Consider the following 19,571-nt stretch of genomic DNA (forward strand, 5'->3'; position numbering starts at 1 on the left):
TTATAAATGGTTGAATATTATTTATCTATTATAGTTTGGTTCGGACAGGGCTTAATGAATTTAAAAAAAACTAACCAACACTGTCTGTAATATTATGTATTCTTAATACAACGAAAAAAAATAAGTATGACTGAAAAAGTGTGCACTATTTTTATCGGATCACTCATAGCATAACCTTAACTATTATGGTTTTGTTTAGGCAGGGTTAAATTGAATTTTATAAACTAACAGACACTATCTATACATTGTAGTTCAATCAAAACAAATACGTGTGTCTGACAGAGTTTAGTGTGCACTATTTATGCTGGATCTTAACAGCCTACATCCAACCCTCGCCACTGGTAGACATGAGGTCGTTTTCGTTCCTTCACTTAGGCTTCATCTCAGAAAGTTTTCTTCCACATCTTTGGTTTACTTCAATATTTATATGAAATGTGGTTTCCTAACAGTTTATAGCTCATTATTATACTAACCTTTTGCTCTTTAGCCAAAAAACTCTCATTGGTAATTATTCTATTTCACATTAATTTTAATTACTTACAATAATATACTAAATATGTACAATTAATAAAAGTCAACTTTTAAATATTACATAATTTATTTTAAGTTAAATTTTAACTTACAGTAATTAACTTACGGTTTTTCTACCATCAAAGTAACAATAAAAACTATAGCATCTCAAAATCTATTTATAATTACTCCTGCTTTCTTTATTTTATTGTCTATATTTGGCACCGATTGATACAAAATATTCTTTTTTACATTAAATATAATTAATTATTTAAGCGACAATTCAATAAAATTAATAACACAAGATTTTAATAATCATGCTTATATAACAAAATTTATTTATATAAATACATTAATTAATTAATTATATTATTATAAATACAGGAATATATTAATAAAAATGAAATGTTATTTCGGATACGACACACAGAGGTAGACATGAAGTACTTAGTTTTAAAACCTGCTAAAATTATCTAAAAACATATAAGTTGACACTTCACAGCTGATTTGATTGTGGCGTTGCGGCCATATTGGAATTAAATGAATCCCCTCCAGTTGTGCCTACACATTCAGATGATTTTTGTATTGTGCTTTTTTCTGAGATGAGAGAGATTATTGTTGAAACAAAATGGAAATCAGCCAATCAGGCGCCTGGCATTTACTAATACACTAATACGCAGTGCGTATATACACAAATCTTGTCACTGTGTACAATGGCAAAGTAACGTGGAGGATACTATACTAGTGTTGGTAGAATGACCACAAAATTTCTCACATTTTCATGGAAATTCTAAATATAGCATTGAAGGGTCTGGAATAAAATTAATAATGTCAACCAAAATAATTTAAGATTGACATTAAATTAAGTTAAGTGTGCCATCTATAAAAAACGCCTAAAAGTTATTTATAAAAAGAAAAAATGATTTGAAAATAGGCCGATATGGGAGTTTTGAGTTAAAACGTATCGACCACAAATTAGAGGCAGATAGTGTAAACAAGTCACCAAATTACATATTTATGCAGATGATTCCTATATTGAGTTTTTCTCTAAACTAAGAATATGACAGACTAAAGAATTTAGATTACGATGAAGAAGTCCTATACACTATTTATATAGGTAAATGACATTTGAATACATTTACAGAACAAATGAATCAAGGTTACGTTGCTTAACTGCACAGATAATATTAACATCGCTAAGTTGGCAAGTCTGGTTTCCTAACTCAAACAATGGCTGTCACTTTTTGATAGCCATTGTGTTCCTTCCTAATGAACCTTCATTGCGTAAGTCACTCGTAGATGACTTAATCAATAGACCAGACAGGGGTTTGCAACACTTTCATATTATATTCAGACACCATTAGGGGTTGACACTGTTTATCCTTGCTTCTTTATTTTATCATAGTGTCTTTTTATGCCAGAAAATCGTGTTACAAATCACTAACTAGTCCAGAATCTCTATCTGTTATTTAATAGAATGTTATGCTTTATATTTTAAGCTGTTATCCCTGTATGTCACATACTAGAATTGCTACAGAACTGTTTTAGCGGTTTCTGCAACTAAGCACTTCAGAACACTGACATAATACTAAAAGCAGTTTAGGTTTTTGCTAATTTTTTTTGGCTAAATGAGCATCATCGCAATAATCGAAATCATGGCCAGCACGATTCCCAGCAATGTGAGGAAATCCAAGCCAGCAAGCTGTTGCGTGCAAATCAACGTGTAGGAACATGCTAGCATCACTGTGTTGGGGTCGCGGTACCAAGAACGGCGTTTTGAGGAGCACAAGCCATCGTCACACGTACCTGCCAACACATAAATCACTGCTTAGGCAATCGACAAGACACAGCAACACTCTCCAGAAGCACCGGTGTATCCAATATGGCAAAAGTTGCAAATGTCATTTTTGCAACTCAGTGAGATTTTGATAACATCTCCTGTTATTCATCACATATTAAAATTATTTTAAGACACATGTTTTACTTCACATTTTGCATTTGAGTTTATGTAATATTATAAATACTGTCAGAGCTTTGAGGTAGGTGTGAACAGAAAAAGTGAATCAAAGTGGATTAAAAATTAATTTCAAAGAAATAAATAATAATAAAAAAAAAAAATTGTAACTTGGAATTTTTATCAGCCGTCCCTTTCTCATATTATTACTTAGCTCTTCTTCTACCCTCACTCACAATATTGATAATAACATTACAATATTACATAGAGTTAAATGCATCTTTTTTGTACTCGTACATAATGAAGCACATCATTTGAACGAAATACGTGATCGAATATAATTTTATATCTGTGCTAAATAGCAACTGATGAATACATTTTCTAAATCACAATTGTGAGCAACGTTGTGACCGAAATACGTGCCTTAAAATATTATTAATATGTAGTGAATATCAAGTGCTAAATATATTTTGTAATATGTATCATACATATCGTCTCTGTTCTGGCAGAACACACTAACTGGAGAATACTAGTTTTGAGTAATTTGACTTTAAAGTTGTTAAAATGTTTGAAATGGTCTATTATGTGAGTTTATTAAGTAATCGTAAAAAGGATGACTTTAAAATAAAGACTGTTTATTTATTAAGAAGGTTTCCAGACGGTAAAGTTTGAAATAAGGAACATTTTGGTATAACTAACTCAATATGTAATTTTTTCGAATTAGTGTCTTCTGCTAGAACAGTGACGGTATTACGTATCATACCAAGTAAACACTGATTGTTTTGAAAAAACCAATTGTGGATATAGTATCTTTGAATTTACCTTGTGTCAAAATGATGCATTTAAATATTACAAACTTTGAAAACTCATTTTACAATTCTTATGTTTATACCATAATGTTTATATTTAGTATCATTACTTCTTTAATGTGAGATGTTTATTAAACGGCCATTTTAGATGTCATATTGGATAAATCTGGTACTTCTTAATAGTGTTACCTAAGAAACAGGCATGGTTAAAGAAAAACTCAGAACGGCACAAACAAAACAATACAGCATGCGTAGGACTCGTAGCGATTAATACACCTTACCTTTGCTTGCACTATCCGCTGTAGGCTGCCGCCTGTTGACTCTCCACGGGACGTCGCTTGAAGTCGGCGCTTGAGGTGCTGTACTCGGTGGCTTAGTTATTTCAGTCGGTTTGGTCTCATCCTTTGACGTCTTCCTAAGGTTTTGGTTAACTGTATTCACCAACCTCGGCGAGTTTAAATCTAAATGGCTGTCTTTCTCTCCATCTTTCTTTCTGCCTTGATGATCTGAAGCTTTAGCAGCGTCTTCTTTCGTTAAGTTGAAGATCATTGCCAGTTCTTCTGACGAGTTATATTCAGGACTTCCTCTATTGTCCTTGGATCTTTCGCTTTCATCATCCCGAGAAGCTATTTCAATCGGTGACTCTTTACCACTTCTTACATTATTGGATTCCTCTGGTTTCATGGCGTTGTAATTATCTGTTATATCATCCAATAAATCGCTAATGCCTTTCCTTAAGTCATCAAAACTTTGCATTTTATCCAACGTATCAAATTTCGATTCATCCAAAAACACAGTTTTCGTTGAATTGTTTAAACTTACTGCAGATGTCTTTACGTGAAATCTGTCATCGTAAGAAGATGGATGACTTTTCACAACGGAACGCTCAACCGGTGCAAATTTCGTTTCTTTCATTACTTTATTTTCTATGTCTCTGATCTCCGCTTGGGATGCATTTTTGTTAAGATTAATATCACATTGTTTCGCCAACGCCCTGAGCTTAGCACCTTCGTCTTCAAAATTGTCTTCCTGTTCAGAATTTGACCGTATTTTGTTGCCAGCGATTTTTAGCTGATTCGAAATGGCAATCAAACTGTCTTCGGTTGATCTGCCTTTACCCAATGACACTGCTCTATCAATTTTATTTTCGGTAGCCCTGTTAAAATTATCGAACTCCGTAATATTCACGTAATCATTTTCTTCAAATAAATTTCTGCGCTCCGCTGCTTTAGGCACAGACACTCTCGTGTTGTTATCAGAATTTTGCACAGCGTTTCCATCATTCATAAAATTCAATTTACCAACAGGATTACTCATTATCAACTGACTTGAACCTTCAATACAAGACACCGTAGGTATTTGTTTGTGTTCTTCATTCAATTTCATCGGTGATTTTTCTTTTTCTAATTCAGCAAGCGCAATCACTAATTTGGCACTGGTTTCTTTCGCTTCTTGTGCCATCATATCTAGAGCGTCTTCGGTCTCCGATTGAGTAGTCCTTCTCGGAGACAACGGTTTCCGGTAACCCGATGACGATTCTTTGGGAGATTTGTCAGGAGTTACGGATATAGGCGGCCGATTCGTCACTTTATCGTCGACGTTGAATAGAAAACTGTTTCTTGCGTTAGTCCTCGCTTCGATATCATAATTCGACGCCAATCTTGACGGTGCCACAGGTGTAGAGGTTGGAATCTGTTCTATAATTTGTGATGCCCTGAAATTGCTTGGTATTTTCCCACTTTTACCGAATTCCAATACTGCATCTGGTAGGTCAGGAATGCTTTGGGCTTTTTCCAACGCACGACTGCTGCATAAACCGAGCGCATCGTCTATCTCTCGCTGTATCATTGTGAAAATGTTTGCAGACATTGACCTGACCGCCTTCTTCTTTTTGATGACATGGTTGTCAAACATCTTAGACGGCTGGCTCATACTCTTATTTTCGGAGCTGTTATTTATAAGAACTTCTACTGGAGCGTTACCTAGAGGTGACGCATTTCTGTCTTTTCTTAGACTCCTGTAAGCCAAATCATCAGTAACAACATCCGGCGATTCTTGAGGAATAAATCTGGACCTCGATTTCACTTCAGGCGTTACATGCAAATAGTCACTGTTGGGTGCTGGTGAGACAGGTCCTATTGGTATACCAAATAATGGCTGCGGATCTTCAATCTTCAAGTAATTATTCGCCTGTCTTAGATTTCTAAATACGACATCATCTAAAATTACATCCGGTTCTTGATCATCAGTACTTTCACCGTTTTTCATTGTTCCCTGTTGATCAGCAAGCGTAGGCGACAGCATATAGCTAACCTGCGATACAAGACTATTAACATCTTTGGATTTTGGTCTTTCATGTGGATTCATCCGTCTATACGCCATATCATCGTGCATTTTGTCAGGAATTGATGAACGTCGGTTGAATTGGTTCTGTTTTGTCAATACGGATGCATTGTCAGTATAATCAGAATAGCTCGGGAATCTGAAATAGTTTTCTCTGTCGGAACTTGAAAACGGGTACGGTTCGGTAGTTTTAGGGGTTGTCAATTCCCGCCTTTCAGCTCTATCCAAAAGGTCTTCGTCTCCTAATCCCAGACTGTTATAAATTGCTTCCAATTCAGATAAAGCATCTTCAAGATTGGTCGACTTTCTCCGGCCTCTTGGAGGGTCTTCATCAGAATTTTTCCCAGATTGACTTCCTTTACGTATATCATCCATAGGAATTATATCAATATTTGAATAACAAATTGGTTCTTCTTCTTTCTTTACTCTTACAGTAACATTATCATTACTGTTAATTCTACTATTATATAAGGGGTTGTTTCTAAAATTATTTACTTTCAACCTTTCATTTTCTTGAATGCCATTTGTCATAGCAGGCTTTGTGACATTTCTTATTACTGGATTATGGATTGTCGGGTTGTTACTTTGGCCATTAAACATTCCACTAATGGATGTATCACTCAAAGCCCTGTTGTGACCGAAAGATTTTCTTTGGGACGCCTGGCTATCCATCTTCCTCCAGAAATCTGAAGCATTTCTCGGTCTTTGACTTGTCCCATTCTGCGGAGCCGGTACCTTTGTATCCACTGAAGATATAAGTTCGGGATTTGTAATCGTCTTTGCAATATGAATTGGCTTCCGAGATCTGGGTGTCTTATCAGCGTAATAAAGAAACTCTGGGTTATTATTTTCTTGCGTGTGCCGTCTTGGAACATTGTTTGGCATATTGACACGGTTAATTTGGGGCCTGGCTAAATACCTGCTGTAAATATCAGGTCTTAATATTTCTCCAGTTACGGATGAGGGTCTTTTAGGTTGCTCATTCGAATAAGGATTTATTGTTGATTGGATGTAATTATTTTGCTGCATTGCAATGTGGTCTTCGGACGTAGAAATTGGCCTCTTTGACCAATTCAATGCGTGTCCACTGTTATTAGGGACACTGTTCTGGTATATATTTTTAGACGTCCGGTACTCAACTGCAGGATTCATCATGCTTTTGTCTTCACTCTTTCTATACGGGATATTTGATTGCGAACTAGGCTCAAAAGCATATGACAGCGGTCTACTATTTTCATACATTGACGAAATCGGAGTCGGTATTTTTCGTTGAGGGTCTCTAGGAGGTGGCGGAGGAGGATTATCTTTCTTAACTGCACTCCCCAATGGAAACTTTACCACAATTACATTTTCATCATGGTTCGAAGAACCGTATACTCCGTTTGTATTTTCCACGGAAGCACTCCTCCGGAACGTTGATTTATTTGGCAAAACTTCCGGTTGAGAATTTTTCTTAATATTATTATAAGGAACGCTGTAAGTTATATTTTCGTTGTTGACCTGGGCATTAAAGTTAATAACTCCGGCTGGATAGCTATATACTGATGAATTGGAAGCAGATAAAGCAGGTTGTCTTAGATTTGTTCTGATATTTGAATCGCCTCTATGCACACTTGCGTACGTTGGCATTTGTGGTTGTGATCCACCATCACTTCTGTTTGTGTTATTATATCCTTGAATCACAACTTGCGGTTCCGAGTAATCAGGATCCTCTACGCATTTATCGTGTTCAACCATCTGCGGTGTGCTCAGCACCCGGTGTTTCAGTGCCATTAATTCTGCTTCAGACCTGCTGAAACCTTTCTGAATCAGATCAGCTTCCCTGTTAAGCTGAACTTCATCATCTCTGGAGAGTCTTTTGATGTATCTATCGGTGCGAGCACTCCTCGTTCGCCTGCCGATAGACCCGTCTTTGGAATGATTAGCGAGTGAGTCGTCGCTGCGGAACTTCAAAATGGAGGAAGACGTTGACTTCTGTGATTCCTCATCGCTGCTCGACTCGTTTTTCAGATTTCTAATTGCCTCCACTCTCGCTTTTATCCGGCCTTTTCTTCCTTTTCGTAACGAACCATCCTGCGATCCGGTACTTGAGCCAGGTCCTCTCCTATCTAAAGAATCCTTGCTGGTAAAGTGAGACCTATCGAAAGGAGATCTTGGAAGTCCTCTGCCAACATATCCGACAAAACCAGCAGACGGATCAGACAAAACTCCCTCATCAGGGTATTCCTTTCTATGGACTTTAGTTACACTCTGTGATCTTTTATTTTGACTGACAATAATATGATCTACATTATTTTTACTGGCGGTCTCTCTTTTCTTCGAATGACTCTTCCTTTTCTTCTGCTTCTGCGAGTTGTCATTGCTTGAATCTGACGAATCGGTTTCGGTGTCCTTTTTCTTTCTTCTGAACAGTTTCCCGATGGACCACTTCTTGTCTTTCTTGACCTTTTCTTCAGTGTTGTGATGGTGTTCTGCCCAGTTGTCTTGGCTGTTTTCTGACCAGGGCTGGTCTCTGCGCGAGGCCGTGGGCCCGCGCCCCTCCATTGGCCCCAGGTGACGACCTCTCACAGGGGCCGAGCTGACAGTCTGAAATAATAGAAAAGAAACACTTTATTTGAAAGCCTAACCATAAACTATAAATACAAGAATACTACAAGGTTCTAATTAGTTAATAACATAAGCTGATAAGAAATGAATAAGAATCTTGATGTTTTACAGGCGATAGGATGCAGATCCTGAGTCCTAAGCTAAGTACATAATATAGATATGTATATATATTATATTAAAATTCAAAAGGATATTTTGCGATGTAGATAAAATATTTTTATGTCACGCCAACTATTTTAATTCCCTGATTGAAATTTTTTAAAACAAATGATTGTAGTGTTTTTTTTTCCCATTACAATTATACGGTTGATGGTAAAATAATAGGTCACTGATTGCAAACCATCAAAAGCTTGCACGTGGAGTGGGCAAGCTAAATTTTATTAACTTATTAATACACATAAGGTAATTGTTGTAATATAGGATAACTATATTCCACTTGTAATAATAATATATCAAAAATATAAACAAATCTTCAATGTAGGTACCTACTAATTTTATTTTATAATGGCAAATATCAGGACCCACACCAAACCACATTTGCTCCCATAGGGAAAAGTGTCGGTAAGCTAGTGTTTTAATAAAAGCATAACTCGAGCTGTAAAATAAATCGTGAATGATTCATTGTAATAGATATATATTATTAAATTTTATTTTACTAAGTGCATTGAAGTAAAATATTTTTGGCGCGGCCTCGTAGAAACGGCACTCTGTCGATGTGTTTTAAAAAATATATATGTAGCCAATATTTTTAGTTATCTGGCAACATATTTAATTACGTCAAAAAACACAATCCTCCCGATCTATTTGCGGGGGACTGTTTGAATTTCGAATGCAGTTATATTTTGAAATATGTAAAGATGTCACTAAAAGAAAACATAATATTGGAAGATATTGTGTTCAACCTGATTAGCTTTGTTAGGACGCCGGTTGATATAACCCGAATGGCGTAGTGTAATATTCGTGCAAACCAGCGCTCGAAATGAAAAAGTTTACGAACCGGAGCGCTAGGCAGTTTTCTAAAGATATTTACATAGTTATCAAATTTTATGTGTGTTTCATAAAAAATAGTGTGTTAGATTTTCTATTATATGGCCTATCTAGCTCGGACGGTCAATTTTTTTTCCACGAGACGGAACGATACTTTACCGATTTCACGAACAGGAACGGCGCTCCGGTCCATTTCAAGCCCTGGCGCAAACGTATTGAGCGTTTAAAAATGTGTAGTTCGTGAATTAGTCAATGATAGCACAGAAACTGATTAATAATCGTAATTTAGATCAGTACTTCTCAAACTGGGGGGGCGCGGCCCCCTAGGGGGCTTTGGAGCTTCTGCCAGGGAGCCGCAAAATATTTCAGTATTTGAAAAAAAAAACATAAAAACGTGATTGCCGGACGATAATATTTCTCAAACTTGAATAAGGAACGAAGTACAATTGGATAAGAACTTTTTCTTCTTCTTTCGACCATTTCCGATCCTAATAGGATCATATGGGCTTCCACAGAGTGGAAGTTTGAATCAACAGATTTTTGTTTTTAGTTAGTGTCAGCTTTTGTCGTTGGCGCTGATTGTCTTTTAAACTTGGAGCGTTATAATATTAAGGGAACCATTAGGTGCCCCGGATGATCGCACCAATGCACGAGAACCACGATTCTTCCACTGACACAGGCCTTGCGTGAGTTGTAGAATACCGAGAGGAGTGGGGCCAACCCACTGACAAGGCTATTCGACACCCAAATCATCCGGATTATGACCTCAGTCATGGGGTCCTGACGAAGAAGAAGAAAATTTCTTCTAAACTATCCTAGCCCCAAACCATAAAATGTGCAGGAAAGCGAAATTTAGAAATTACTAACCTATAGGTACTTAATTCAATTTTAGTTCTGTTATATCGGGATATAAAAAAAAAACAACATTTTTTGTGTTTTAAATTTATGAAAAATTCAATACATTGGAAAATAATGTCACTTATGATACAAGGGCCCACATGCCCAACGTACGTCAAAATGGAGATTTTATGGTATTTTCAGAGCATAACCCTGGACATTCCTTAAACGTTGTAGATAATCTATTTATATAATTTTGAAACCTTATTATCCTTTATATTTATTTTAAACATTTGATGACTGCATAAAGTATTTTTATTACATAAAATAATATTCTTTAAACCTCTCGAACTAATGTTTTAGAATAAAGTCATATTTCAGTACATCCTTGTGCAGTGGTGTTAAGATTTTTTAGGTATATTAATTTTTAAACGCATTTACAAAACCGTTAGTAAAATTAATGTTAACATTATATAATGAGATATTTACGATAAAAAATTATATTTTATAATCTCTGTAATTTGACAAGAATTAGGCATTTTATTATTCAAAAAATGAGCACGATTAACAAATTTTAAGATAATTCTAAAGATCCTGATTATAAGCTATGCCTTTGACCATTCAAATGTGATAAACATCCTACGAATAATGATTGTTTTATAACAATTATTGACTTAAGAATAAGGTAGTATTTTTTTGGAATACGTCATTTCTATTGGCATTTCCCAGTGGTTAAGCTACAACATACGGCCGTAGCCATAAGTTGACAAACGATAACTAAAGTAGGGAGTAAGATCATGTTAACGCGCGTGTTTGAACATGTTACCTAACCGAAAAAAACCTTTTTTTCTCTCCCCTAAATAATAATACCTAGGTACCTAATAATAATAATTTAAAAAAAACAACAACATGGATGATGTAGCATATTATGTATTGATTGTTTTTGACGAAGTCTTCAATACAAAATGACAATCTTACAGTCTCAAAAAAGTGTTGTCTCTGGCCGTCGTCCTTGCCGCCATTTTGGCTGTCATAAATTCGCACTGCAGTAGCCACCATTTTTCAGCGCCGTAAATCACCTCACCTAAGTCATTAAATTTGAAAAATACAATAATAATAATAAGCACAAGTAACCAGATTTAGATTGCCGAAATAAATAGGTTCGGCGACTCGAATCACGGATGTCACAACACCGGATACACGTATAATTCACAAGGTGAAATTTTCACATTCTTCACCGTTAAGATTCCGCTGAGAAATTCAGAAATAAACAAAAAAAAAACTGATTAATCGGTATATAAAATTCCCGGATTCGACCCTCGCAAGTGACTGCCAAACTAAATAAAGTCTAATGACATTGAAACCAATCCAGCGATTGGCTTGTTAATTTTTTTATGTTATTGTTTTTGGCGAAACCGGTGCTATTATTTTGGGTTCATACCGGACTAATATACAATCACGATATGTAAGCGTAAGGCATAAAGCCCACCAAAAAAGCGCTTGGTGCGCTCACTACTGAGTAGGCCCCCTCCCACCCGCGCATTACCCTTCACCAATGTAATAAGGGGCCCAAGAAGCACAAAATAATTAATATTATCAGCGTCTCTCATAACAAAGCAATAAAAATATTATATTATTTCTCGGGGCTTGTAATTAATATTCACGATGACGTCATTCTACCAGCGAAATATCGGACACGCAATAACTAAACAATGACTTCACTGTTATTAAATAATGCCTTCTCGCCCGTCTATCGACGACGCTTCCAGGAGCATGATTTTGCTTGCCGTGTTCAATGAATGGACTACGTTGTATTTTCGTTAATTCGTATCGCTGAGAAGCCAAAAAACGATGAATCATGGGGCAGGCGGACACAATGCGTCGTCAAATCCAGTGTGCGCTGGCGTATTTGATTACGTTGTATTTTCGATGATTTACGCGCCACTTGTGAAATTTTGCGCGAGCGCCCCACTCGCTGCGGTGGGTTTTACGCCTTACGGATAATGGACCGCATAAATATTAGAAAATAGTAAGTTATTTAAATAATTAATCTTTTATGATCATATTATAATTTTCTGGGATTGTCGATATTTGTTATTCTAGAGTAGAATTAATACAATTTAATTATTTATGTTTAATGTATCTGGTCTCTATGCATTTCGTGCCGTTAGCGATACATGCAAAATCAGCGACCTACATGCATGTCCAACACGTTGATCGCGATCGACCTATAGGAATTGAGTCGTGTAATAAAATAACGTTTCATTGAAATTTTGAAAGGGAATTAACGATTCCCATTTTCTCAAACGGTAAACGATGATTAAATATATAATGTGTGTAAAACAATGACATTGGTGTACAACCAGTGCCGAATAGTATCCATTTGACCAATGATACTCAACTTTTTTTTTCTTCGGGCCAAATACATATATTTGTAAAGTAACGCGGGCGCATCACTACCGGTGTGACGAAAAAAATCATGAAACCCCCCCCCCCTTTTTTACAAAACATTTTAGAGATTTTAAAAATTATGCGTGTATTTTAAATTAATCGTGTGCAATAGCAACACTCTTATACCAGATCTGATGTGGACCATAATGACAATCCTCTTCGGGTGTCACTATCTGTGCGTCAAAGACGAAACGAATCTCAAGATATACGAAATTCCTGATAATAAATGTGTTTCGGACCGCACATAAAAGCTTAAAGGGTCGCAGGTTGAGTATCGTTGCATTGGACGACGGTAAACGATGTGTAAACAAACGAATAATAACAAGCTATGTCAATACCATACTAGGGAAACAACTCAAAATAAATCTAAGATAATGAAGTTTGAAAATTTCGCACAAATTCTCATTTCAATTTAAAGCCTCGATTGTAGTACATAATTGTATTTATTTTTATATTTAGTTCAAATGAACTTACCCCTGTTTCAGACGGGACACCGGTGTCGCGTTTGTATATAATAAGGAGGCCTTTGTATTCGAATAAAGGGGTATTATGTTTATGAACGCCCAGAGCTAATGAGTCAACGCATAATTTCGAGATATAAATTAGAACATAAAACTGGCTGCGGTCATAAAAACATGTGTATCGGCGGCTTGAGAATGCAGCTGCCGACGGAAAAGTGTACTGGACACGCTTTGACTCATTAGTTCGGGGCGTTCATAAACATAATACAAAGGCCCTTTTATTCGAATACAAAGGCCTCCTTATTATATACGAGCGCGACACCGGTGTCCCGTCTGAAACGGGCCTTAGCAATGCCCGGTAGAATTTTACAATTTAACCAATAATCATCCCAGACATTCCCGTTTATAATCAAAGAAAGGGTTACATATTATTATTCGATTTTTTTTTAATTATAAAGAAAATTTCTTTTATTGTATTAACTATCAATTATGGTGGAAGTGCATTCATTGTATTGTTGATTAATTTAATAAAACGCAAAAATTTTAAGTACTTATTCCATTTTTATTATTTAATAAATTAGGACCGGTTTCGTCCGCCTCAGAGGGACATTTTCAAGGGGTGTTGTTAGGAGTTAAATTAATCAATAATAAAGAAAATACCTTTCTACATCGAATGGCATTATTAACTCAAAACCTTAAAATGTTCAGTTGTTTCCTTGTATCGAATTGTGTTACTATATAGTATACAGCTAGCAGTACACAAACACAGTGATGGGCGACAAAATCGATTAAGTAAACACTTAGAGCTTTTCTGAAATACTTTCAATTGTTTGTATAGTATAATAATTTTGAGTATTGCTGGACAGTAATTTAATTCATTTGACTTGTTACAAGTTTTTCTCATTATTATTAATTTCAAAGCTTTCGAAAGGAAGAATAAATCAAGTTTTACTATTTGTGATAAGCACAAGTATGTATATTAGAAGTTTAACAAATTCTTGTAGCTATTAATTCAAATTATTTTTATACGTCAGCGTAAATAATTAGTAACAACTCTTCATAACTGGTATAATATTATATAGAATACGTTTCAATGCGCCTATGTTTATTTATCAACACGATTTTCTCGACACACAACACAGGCATTTCCGTTACTGTCTGTACATATTATGTACGACCAGCGCTCGAAATGGAAAATTTTATGAACCGGAGCGCTCGATAATTTTACGAAAATATCTATTACAGTAATTGTAAATGTTATTTATAAAAATAAATGTTATTTTTTTATTATATGAAATATCTAGCTCAGACGGTCAAATTAATATTTCCACGAGACGGAGCGATAATTTTATGGATTTGATCAACCGGAACGGCGCTCCGGTGCGTTCCGGTCCATTTCGAGCCCTGCATCTTACTACAGAAATAATCGTGACAACGTAACTATTATCGCAACTCATTGTAATAGGTGCATATTGTAATGGCGGTTTATAGTACTGATTTCATAAGGTGTCCCAGCGCCATAGTCCTCCACGTACATAAATCCATCACTGTTCGAGAGTTGGTTTCGTGGAAATACTCTAATAATTCGTAGTAGATGGTGTCTATGTCAATTTAAAGATTTGTTTTAGGCAGCCGAAAATAAATAGTATAATATTATGCACCTACCTAACGAATTCTCAGGCAATTTGAAACTAAAAATGAAAGGGGCGGTTTTTTATTTCTGCATAAGGGCGGCACTGTGCCTGGGGACGTCACTGCCTATTATATTAAAATAAGTATGTAATTATTAATATTATGAAGTTTTAAGGGGACGGGTGTCGAATGCATTGTCAATTTGAAAACAGGACGGCAGATGTAAATAAATAAGCTATTATTATGACACCAGATGTGAGAGAGAATTTAATAATTACTAGTTAGTTTAGGTATTTTGTTGGTACAATGAATAGGGAAGCCCTCCTTCTTTATAATAATTGATTAAATGGCACACTGACATTTTATAAAATTATTGAATCTTTTAGCCGCCCTCAAAATTCCTCCGCCCTTATGCAATGCACATTTCGCACTTATGCTCGAGACGGGCATGTTCAAAATCATACAATAAATAAAGCTATGATTATATTATGATGCTCGTCGCGCACTATCACGCAAAGATGATCCCGTAGCACACTTTGAACCTTTAAACGAATATTGTCAGTTAGAAAAATATGCTAAAACCACCAGAACAACAATGAGGTCACCTCACGAGTACTGCACTGCATCGACACCCGCATGACTCAATTAACGTTATTTATCATTTTATACATGCCTACACATTTTGGACTCCGGTCAAACGTTTTTTTTGTTTTTAACCGTTGGTACTATGTATCTTCTATAAGAATGTTGTCTATTATCTATGGTCTGCAGGTTGGGTTCTGTTAAAAATATTATCTATGGTATATGGATATAATATCCCAAGTAATTTTAACGTACGCACAGTGCTCGAAATGGAAAATTTCACGAACAGGAACGCTCGACAATTTTCCAAAAATGTGTGATATTAGATATAATAATATCTGTAACATAAAAATATCTTTTACTTTTACATGATGTACTTTTTTATCATCATCTTCGCCCAATACGCTATCGGCTATAACAATTAGTGGTAACATACAAATATAGAGTCATTTTAGTTTACGAAATCGTTTTCTAAAAAATACATTAATAATTATACAAATATAAATAACTAAACGTATATGAATCTAATTGGAGTGGGAAACATTATTAAAATACACGAAACAATAGAAAAACTAATTACAATTTCCCATTGGTTTCGTTAGTAGTTTGAATAAAAATATGCGACTAAGAGTGGATAGAAATATGAGTGAAGATACTTCGGTTTAAACAAAATACATGCCGCTTTTTTCAAAGCTCTGATTTTTCGTAAATTCGAAATATTTTGATTATGGTAAACTATTTTTTAATCAAATCAAAATCCATCGTATACGAAAAAGCAAGGGCATGGTTTTTAATAAATTAATTAAAAAAGTATGTAATACGCAAGATTTACAAATGTAGCATTATTTATTAAATATGAATCATTTTAAACAACCTCAGAAGTGTAGGTACATATTATTAGAAAAAAAATATTTACATCATGTGGACATGTAGGATAATTTATTCTAATAGGTTTCCAATGTTATAGAAATTGTTATATACAGGGAAATTTTTCATATATTTATCCTATTGGATTCTGATTGATTTATTTTAATATTTTTATTTCGTATTGTACCTTAAACAATACATTTTTTTTAACATGCATACGATGTTCACGAATATGTATCTATATTAATTATGGAATTATTTGATTTAAGTTATTAAATCTATTATAATATTAGTTTAACCATCAAAAACACAGTTCATTCAACCCGAAAAATATCCATATAAAATTAAAACAATAAAAATATATGATAGAAGATAAAAAACACAACTTAAAATTATTAAATTTGGAAAAATAAGGAGTCTAATTTTGTCGCTTCCTCTGATGAAAACGCTTATCATTGGCTGCATACAACTTAATATTGATAAACGACCAATGAACGACCTCGATTGCATTATGAAATACAAAAACTATGAACGCGTCAAACCCATGTAAATTTCGCTAACATAATAATAAATGATAAATGGACAATTCGGCCAATTATGGTTGTCTCGATACAAAATTTAAAGTTTCATTACAAAAAACAATTGCCTACCACTGCAGTAAAGATAATATATGTATTTAATGTGTTTCATTTAAAAATTTAAAAGTTCCAGTGTGCATTATAACTATTACGTTATTAACTCACTATATTTAGGCATGTAACTTAACCTTAACTGTATTAAAATAATATGTTTGAACTTGCAAAAAAGTAAGTGTCTCGTTTTATAAATTAATAATACAGTAAATCTACATTCCAATGTAAAATAGCTTCCAACATTTCCTTACAATCATAAAAACCTTTTTTTTCAAAATACATTATTGTCCCATACGACAATGCAATAAATCTTACTTACCCCAGTGCATTTCTTTGTATACAATTTTATTGTTTTATCACCATTGACGCAAAAGAGTAATATGTCTATTGGTGCATTCAAGGCCAAATTCGTTGAAAAAAGTATTGTCTTGAAAAAAGGTTATTTCTCAAATACGCTGTCTTACACTTACTCTATCACTATTTCAAAAAAACTTAAGTAAATTATGTACGGGTCATAGAAAATCCAGTGGTTCTAAACCAGTAAAATTATTTTTTAATAAAAAAAATATTTATGTTTTTGTACCTTTGTACATATCAATTCATTTTCGTAAATTTTAAATCTAACCCGGAACGTAATAATATTAAGTATGACGCTTGAGGATTTTACTAGACGACTCGCTGTCCGTCGGATATTTAACGAACCGGTACGCCATTTTCGAGGTTTTAACGAACAGGAACGCCATCCTTAAGAATCCCACGAACAGGAATGGCGCTCCGGGGCGTTCCGCTCCATTCCGAGCGCTGTGTACGACTGCAAATCTATTGTTCGATTAAGTTAGTTAAGAAGAGTGAGGTTATGTTAACTTGATTTTGTTACAGATACAGGTACACTTTAATTGGGCCATAGTATACACTAACGGATCCATAGAAATAGAATATACAGTCAAAAATACAATTCATATTCCTTGAAATGGTTTTCAATCAGCGCCAAATTTGGGTGCGTATATAGGGGTGCGGGTAGTGATATACAACCCGATATGAAATCTAGTAGTGATTCCATAGTCATTCAACTTGAACAAACGTATTATAATTTGGCTGATACAGTGAGAAGTTACAAATTAAAGAACACTACTTGTATTCTACTATCGCCCTATGCTCAATCTCCCCTTCATCGTAAAATTGATGTTTTCGTCTTCTTTTGGGCAATCACTGTATGCATCATCAAGCTATTCTTCTGCTTCGAAAAGAGCCTACTGTGCGACGGTAAAATGAACTACGCATCAGTTTAAAGCGCTGGTATTCATATCTTCACTTTCTCTCACGCCAGTGCCAGGACGTGAGTGATACAATACGAATTAAAGTGATGTGATGAGGTTAGACGGTTTTCTTCCTTGTTAATTTGAAAACGACTTTCACGTAATCTCATTAAAAATTAAAATAAGAATAATTAATGCTTTTCATAGAAAACCTAATGAAATCATATTTTATTAGAACTAATTAATGTACACGTATATTACTATTTCAATTCCTATGGGCTCGCATGCGATCCACACGTTGGACATTCCTGGTAAAATAATGCAAAGTAAGATTTAAACAATCTCAGAAATAACATACTTAATGATTCCATTTTAAAATAGTTTATAGAATTATGTTATTAATAACATTAAATATCATACAAATTTAATCATTCAGCTGTAACTTGTGTAGCTATTTCGTACTTTGCAACAACATTATCAACACTATATAATATATAATCAATGTTGGTTGCCCTTGCTTTTCTTATGTTCTCTCTTTCCGTAAATAATATTTTACATAAAGCAAGGACATGTATTAATGTAGTGTTGATAATGATGTTACAACCGAAATAGTTAACAATCAGCCGTCCATCACAAATTCAATAATGATTTTTATAAATGAATTCCTACGAATAACTTGTTTTCAAATAGTAAAAATTAAATAATGTTAGGTTAGGTTACGTTATTGTTGAGTATATGTGATGTTAGTTAAGATCGATTCTTCTCTTAAAGTTTTTTCATAATACACAAAAGTATCACTTGATTGTATATAAGTACTAGCTTATATTATGTATTTCACGTAACAAGCCACTAAAATAAACATATTATTCTAACACTGCAAAGTTCCTATAAATAACAAAGTGTTACGCGTTTATTAAATAAATCAAAGTAAACACGAATATTTTATACGCCACAATTTAAAGTTAATTGTTAATCGAACGAACTTCAGAAATCATTCGCAGAATCTTTCAAAGAATTCGGTGAAAGCTCAAAGCTCCGTTTTCCGCGCGCGATGCCCAAGATAAGCTCCGGGGAACTAGTTCAAAAGCTTTGTGTGCAAATATGCGAGGGGCCGTCCGTATTTTCGTTTGGCACGCGACCGACGGAAGATTGCGGCGATTCGGACGAGGGGTCATTACATAAGTGGAGTTGTGACCGGCGCACCTGTTGGAAATATTCGGGATGACAAATTTAATAATCGACTGCTTATGACGGGAGTTTTTTTTGATATCCTGTAAATTAGCCCTTACTTCATTTACCATTAGTCGGCTCGCAGATCTAACCTTTAATACATGATTATACATCTCATATGTACATTGGATAGGTGTGATTATGACACAAATATTTAATAGTTTTTTCTATATATTTTCATCAAAAAACATTTTGTACTTTATGTTGAAATTATTTTGAACAATTATATTTTCGTAAAAAATAATCAATCAATCAATCAATCTACTTTACAGAATCAAGTAATATTTTTTTCCCGATCAAAATGTAATATTTTTGTGGTTAAAACTTAATTTGAATATAGCCGTTAAAAAATAACTGCCAAAATCCGGCTCATACATACCTAAATATATCATCTCCGGCTCGCGTTGTTTGAT

General features: G+C 34.6%; 1 protein-coding gene across 1 annotated transcript in view; it reads right to left on the reverse strand.

Annotated features, from left to right (window-relative positions):
• Positions 1–19,023, reverse strand: part of LOC147063632 (uncharacterized) — a 570,851-nt gene extending 551,828 nt beyond the window's left edge. The window contains exons 1-3 of the mRNA XM_085959789.1: positions 18,912–19,023; positions 11,026–11,131; positions 3,555–8,202 (exon numbers count right to left, since the gene is read on the reverse strand). Of these exons, the coding sequence (XP_085815915.1) occupies positions 3,555–8,202; positions 11,026–11,106 (4,729 nt within the window). The 5' untranslated portion in view covers positions 11,107–11,131; positions 18,912–19,023. The remainder of the gene's footprint in view (positions 1–3,554; positions 8,203–11,025; positions 11,132–18,911) is intronic.
• Between the last annotated feature and the right edge of the window lie 548 nt (positions 19,024–19,571).

Source organism: Rhyacophila brunnea, unplaced genomic scaffold (assembly GCF_057557595.1).
Source record: "Rhyacophila brunnea isolate RB1 unplaced genomic scaffold, BYU_Rbru_1.0 scaffold_9, whole genome shotgun sequence".
NCBI classification, from domain to species: Eukaryota; Metazoa; Arthropoda; class Insecta; order Trichoptera; family Rhyacophilidae; genus Rhyacophila; species Rhyacophila brunnea.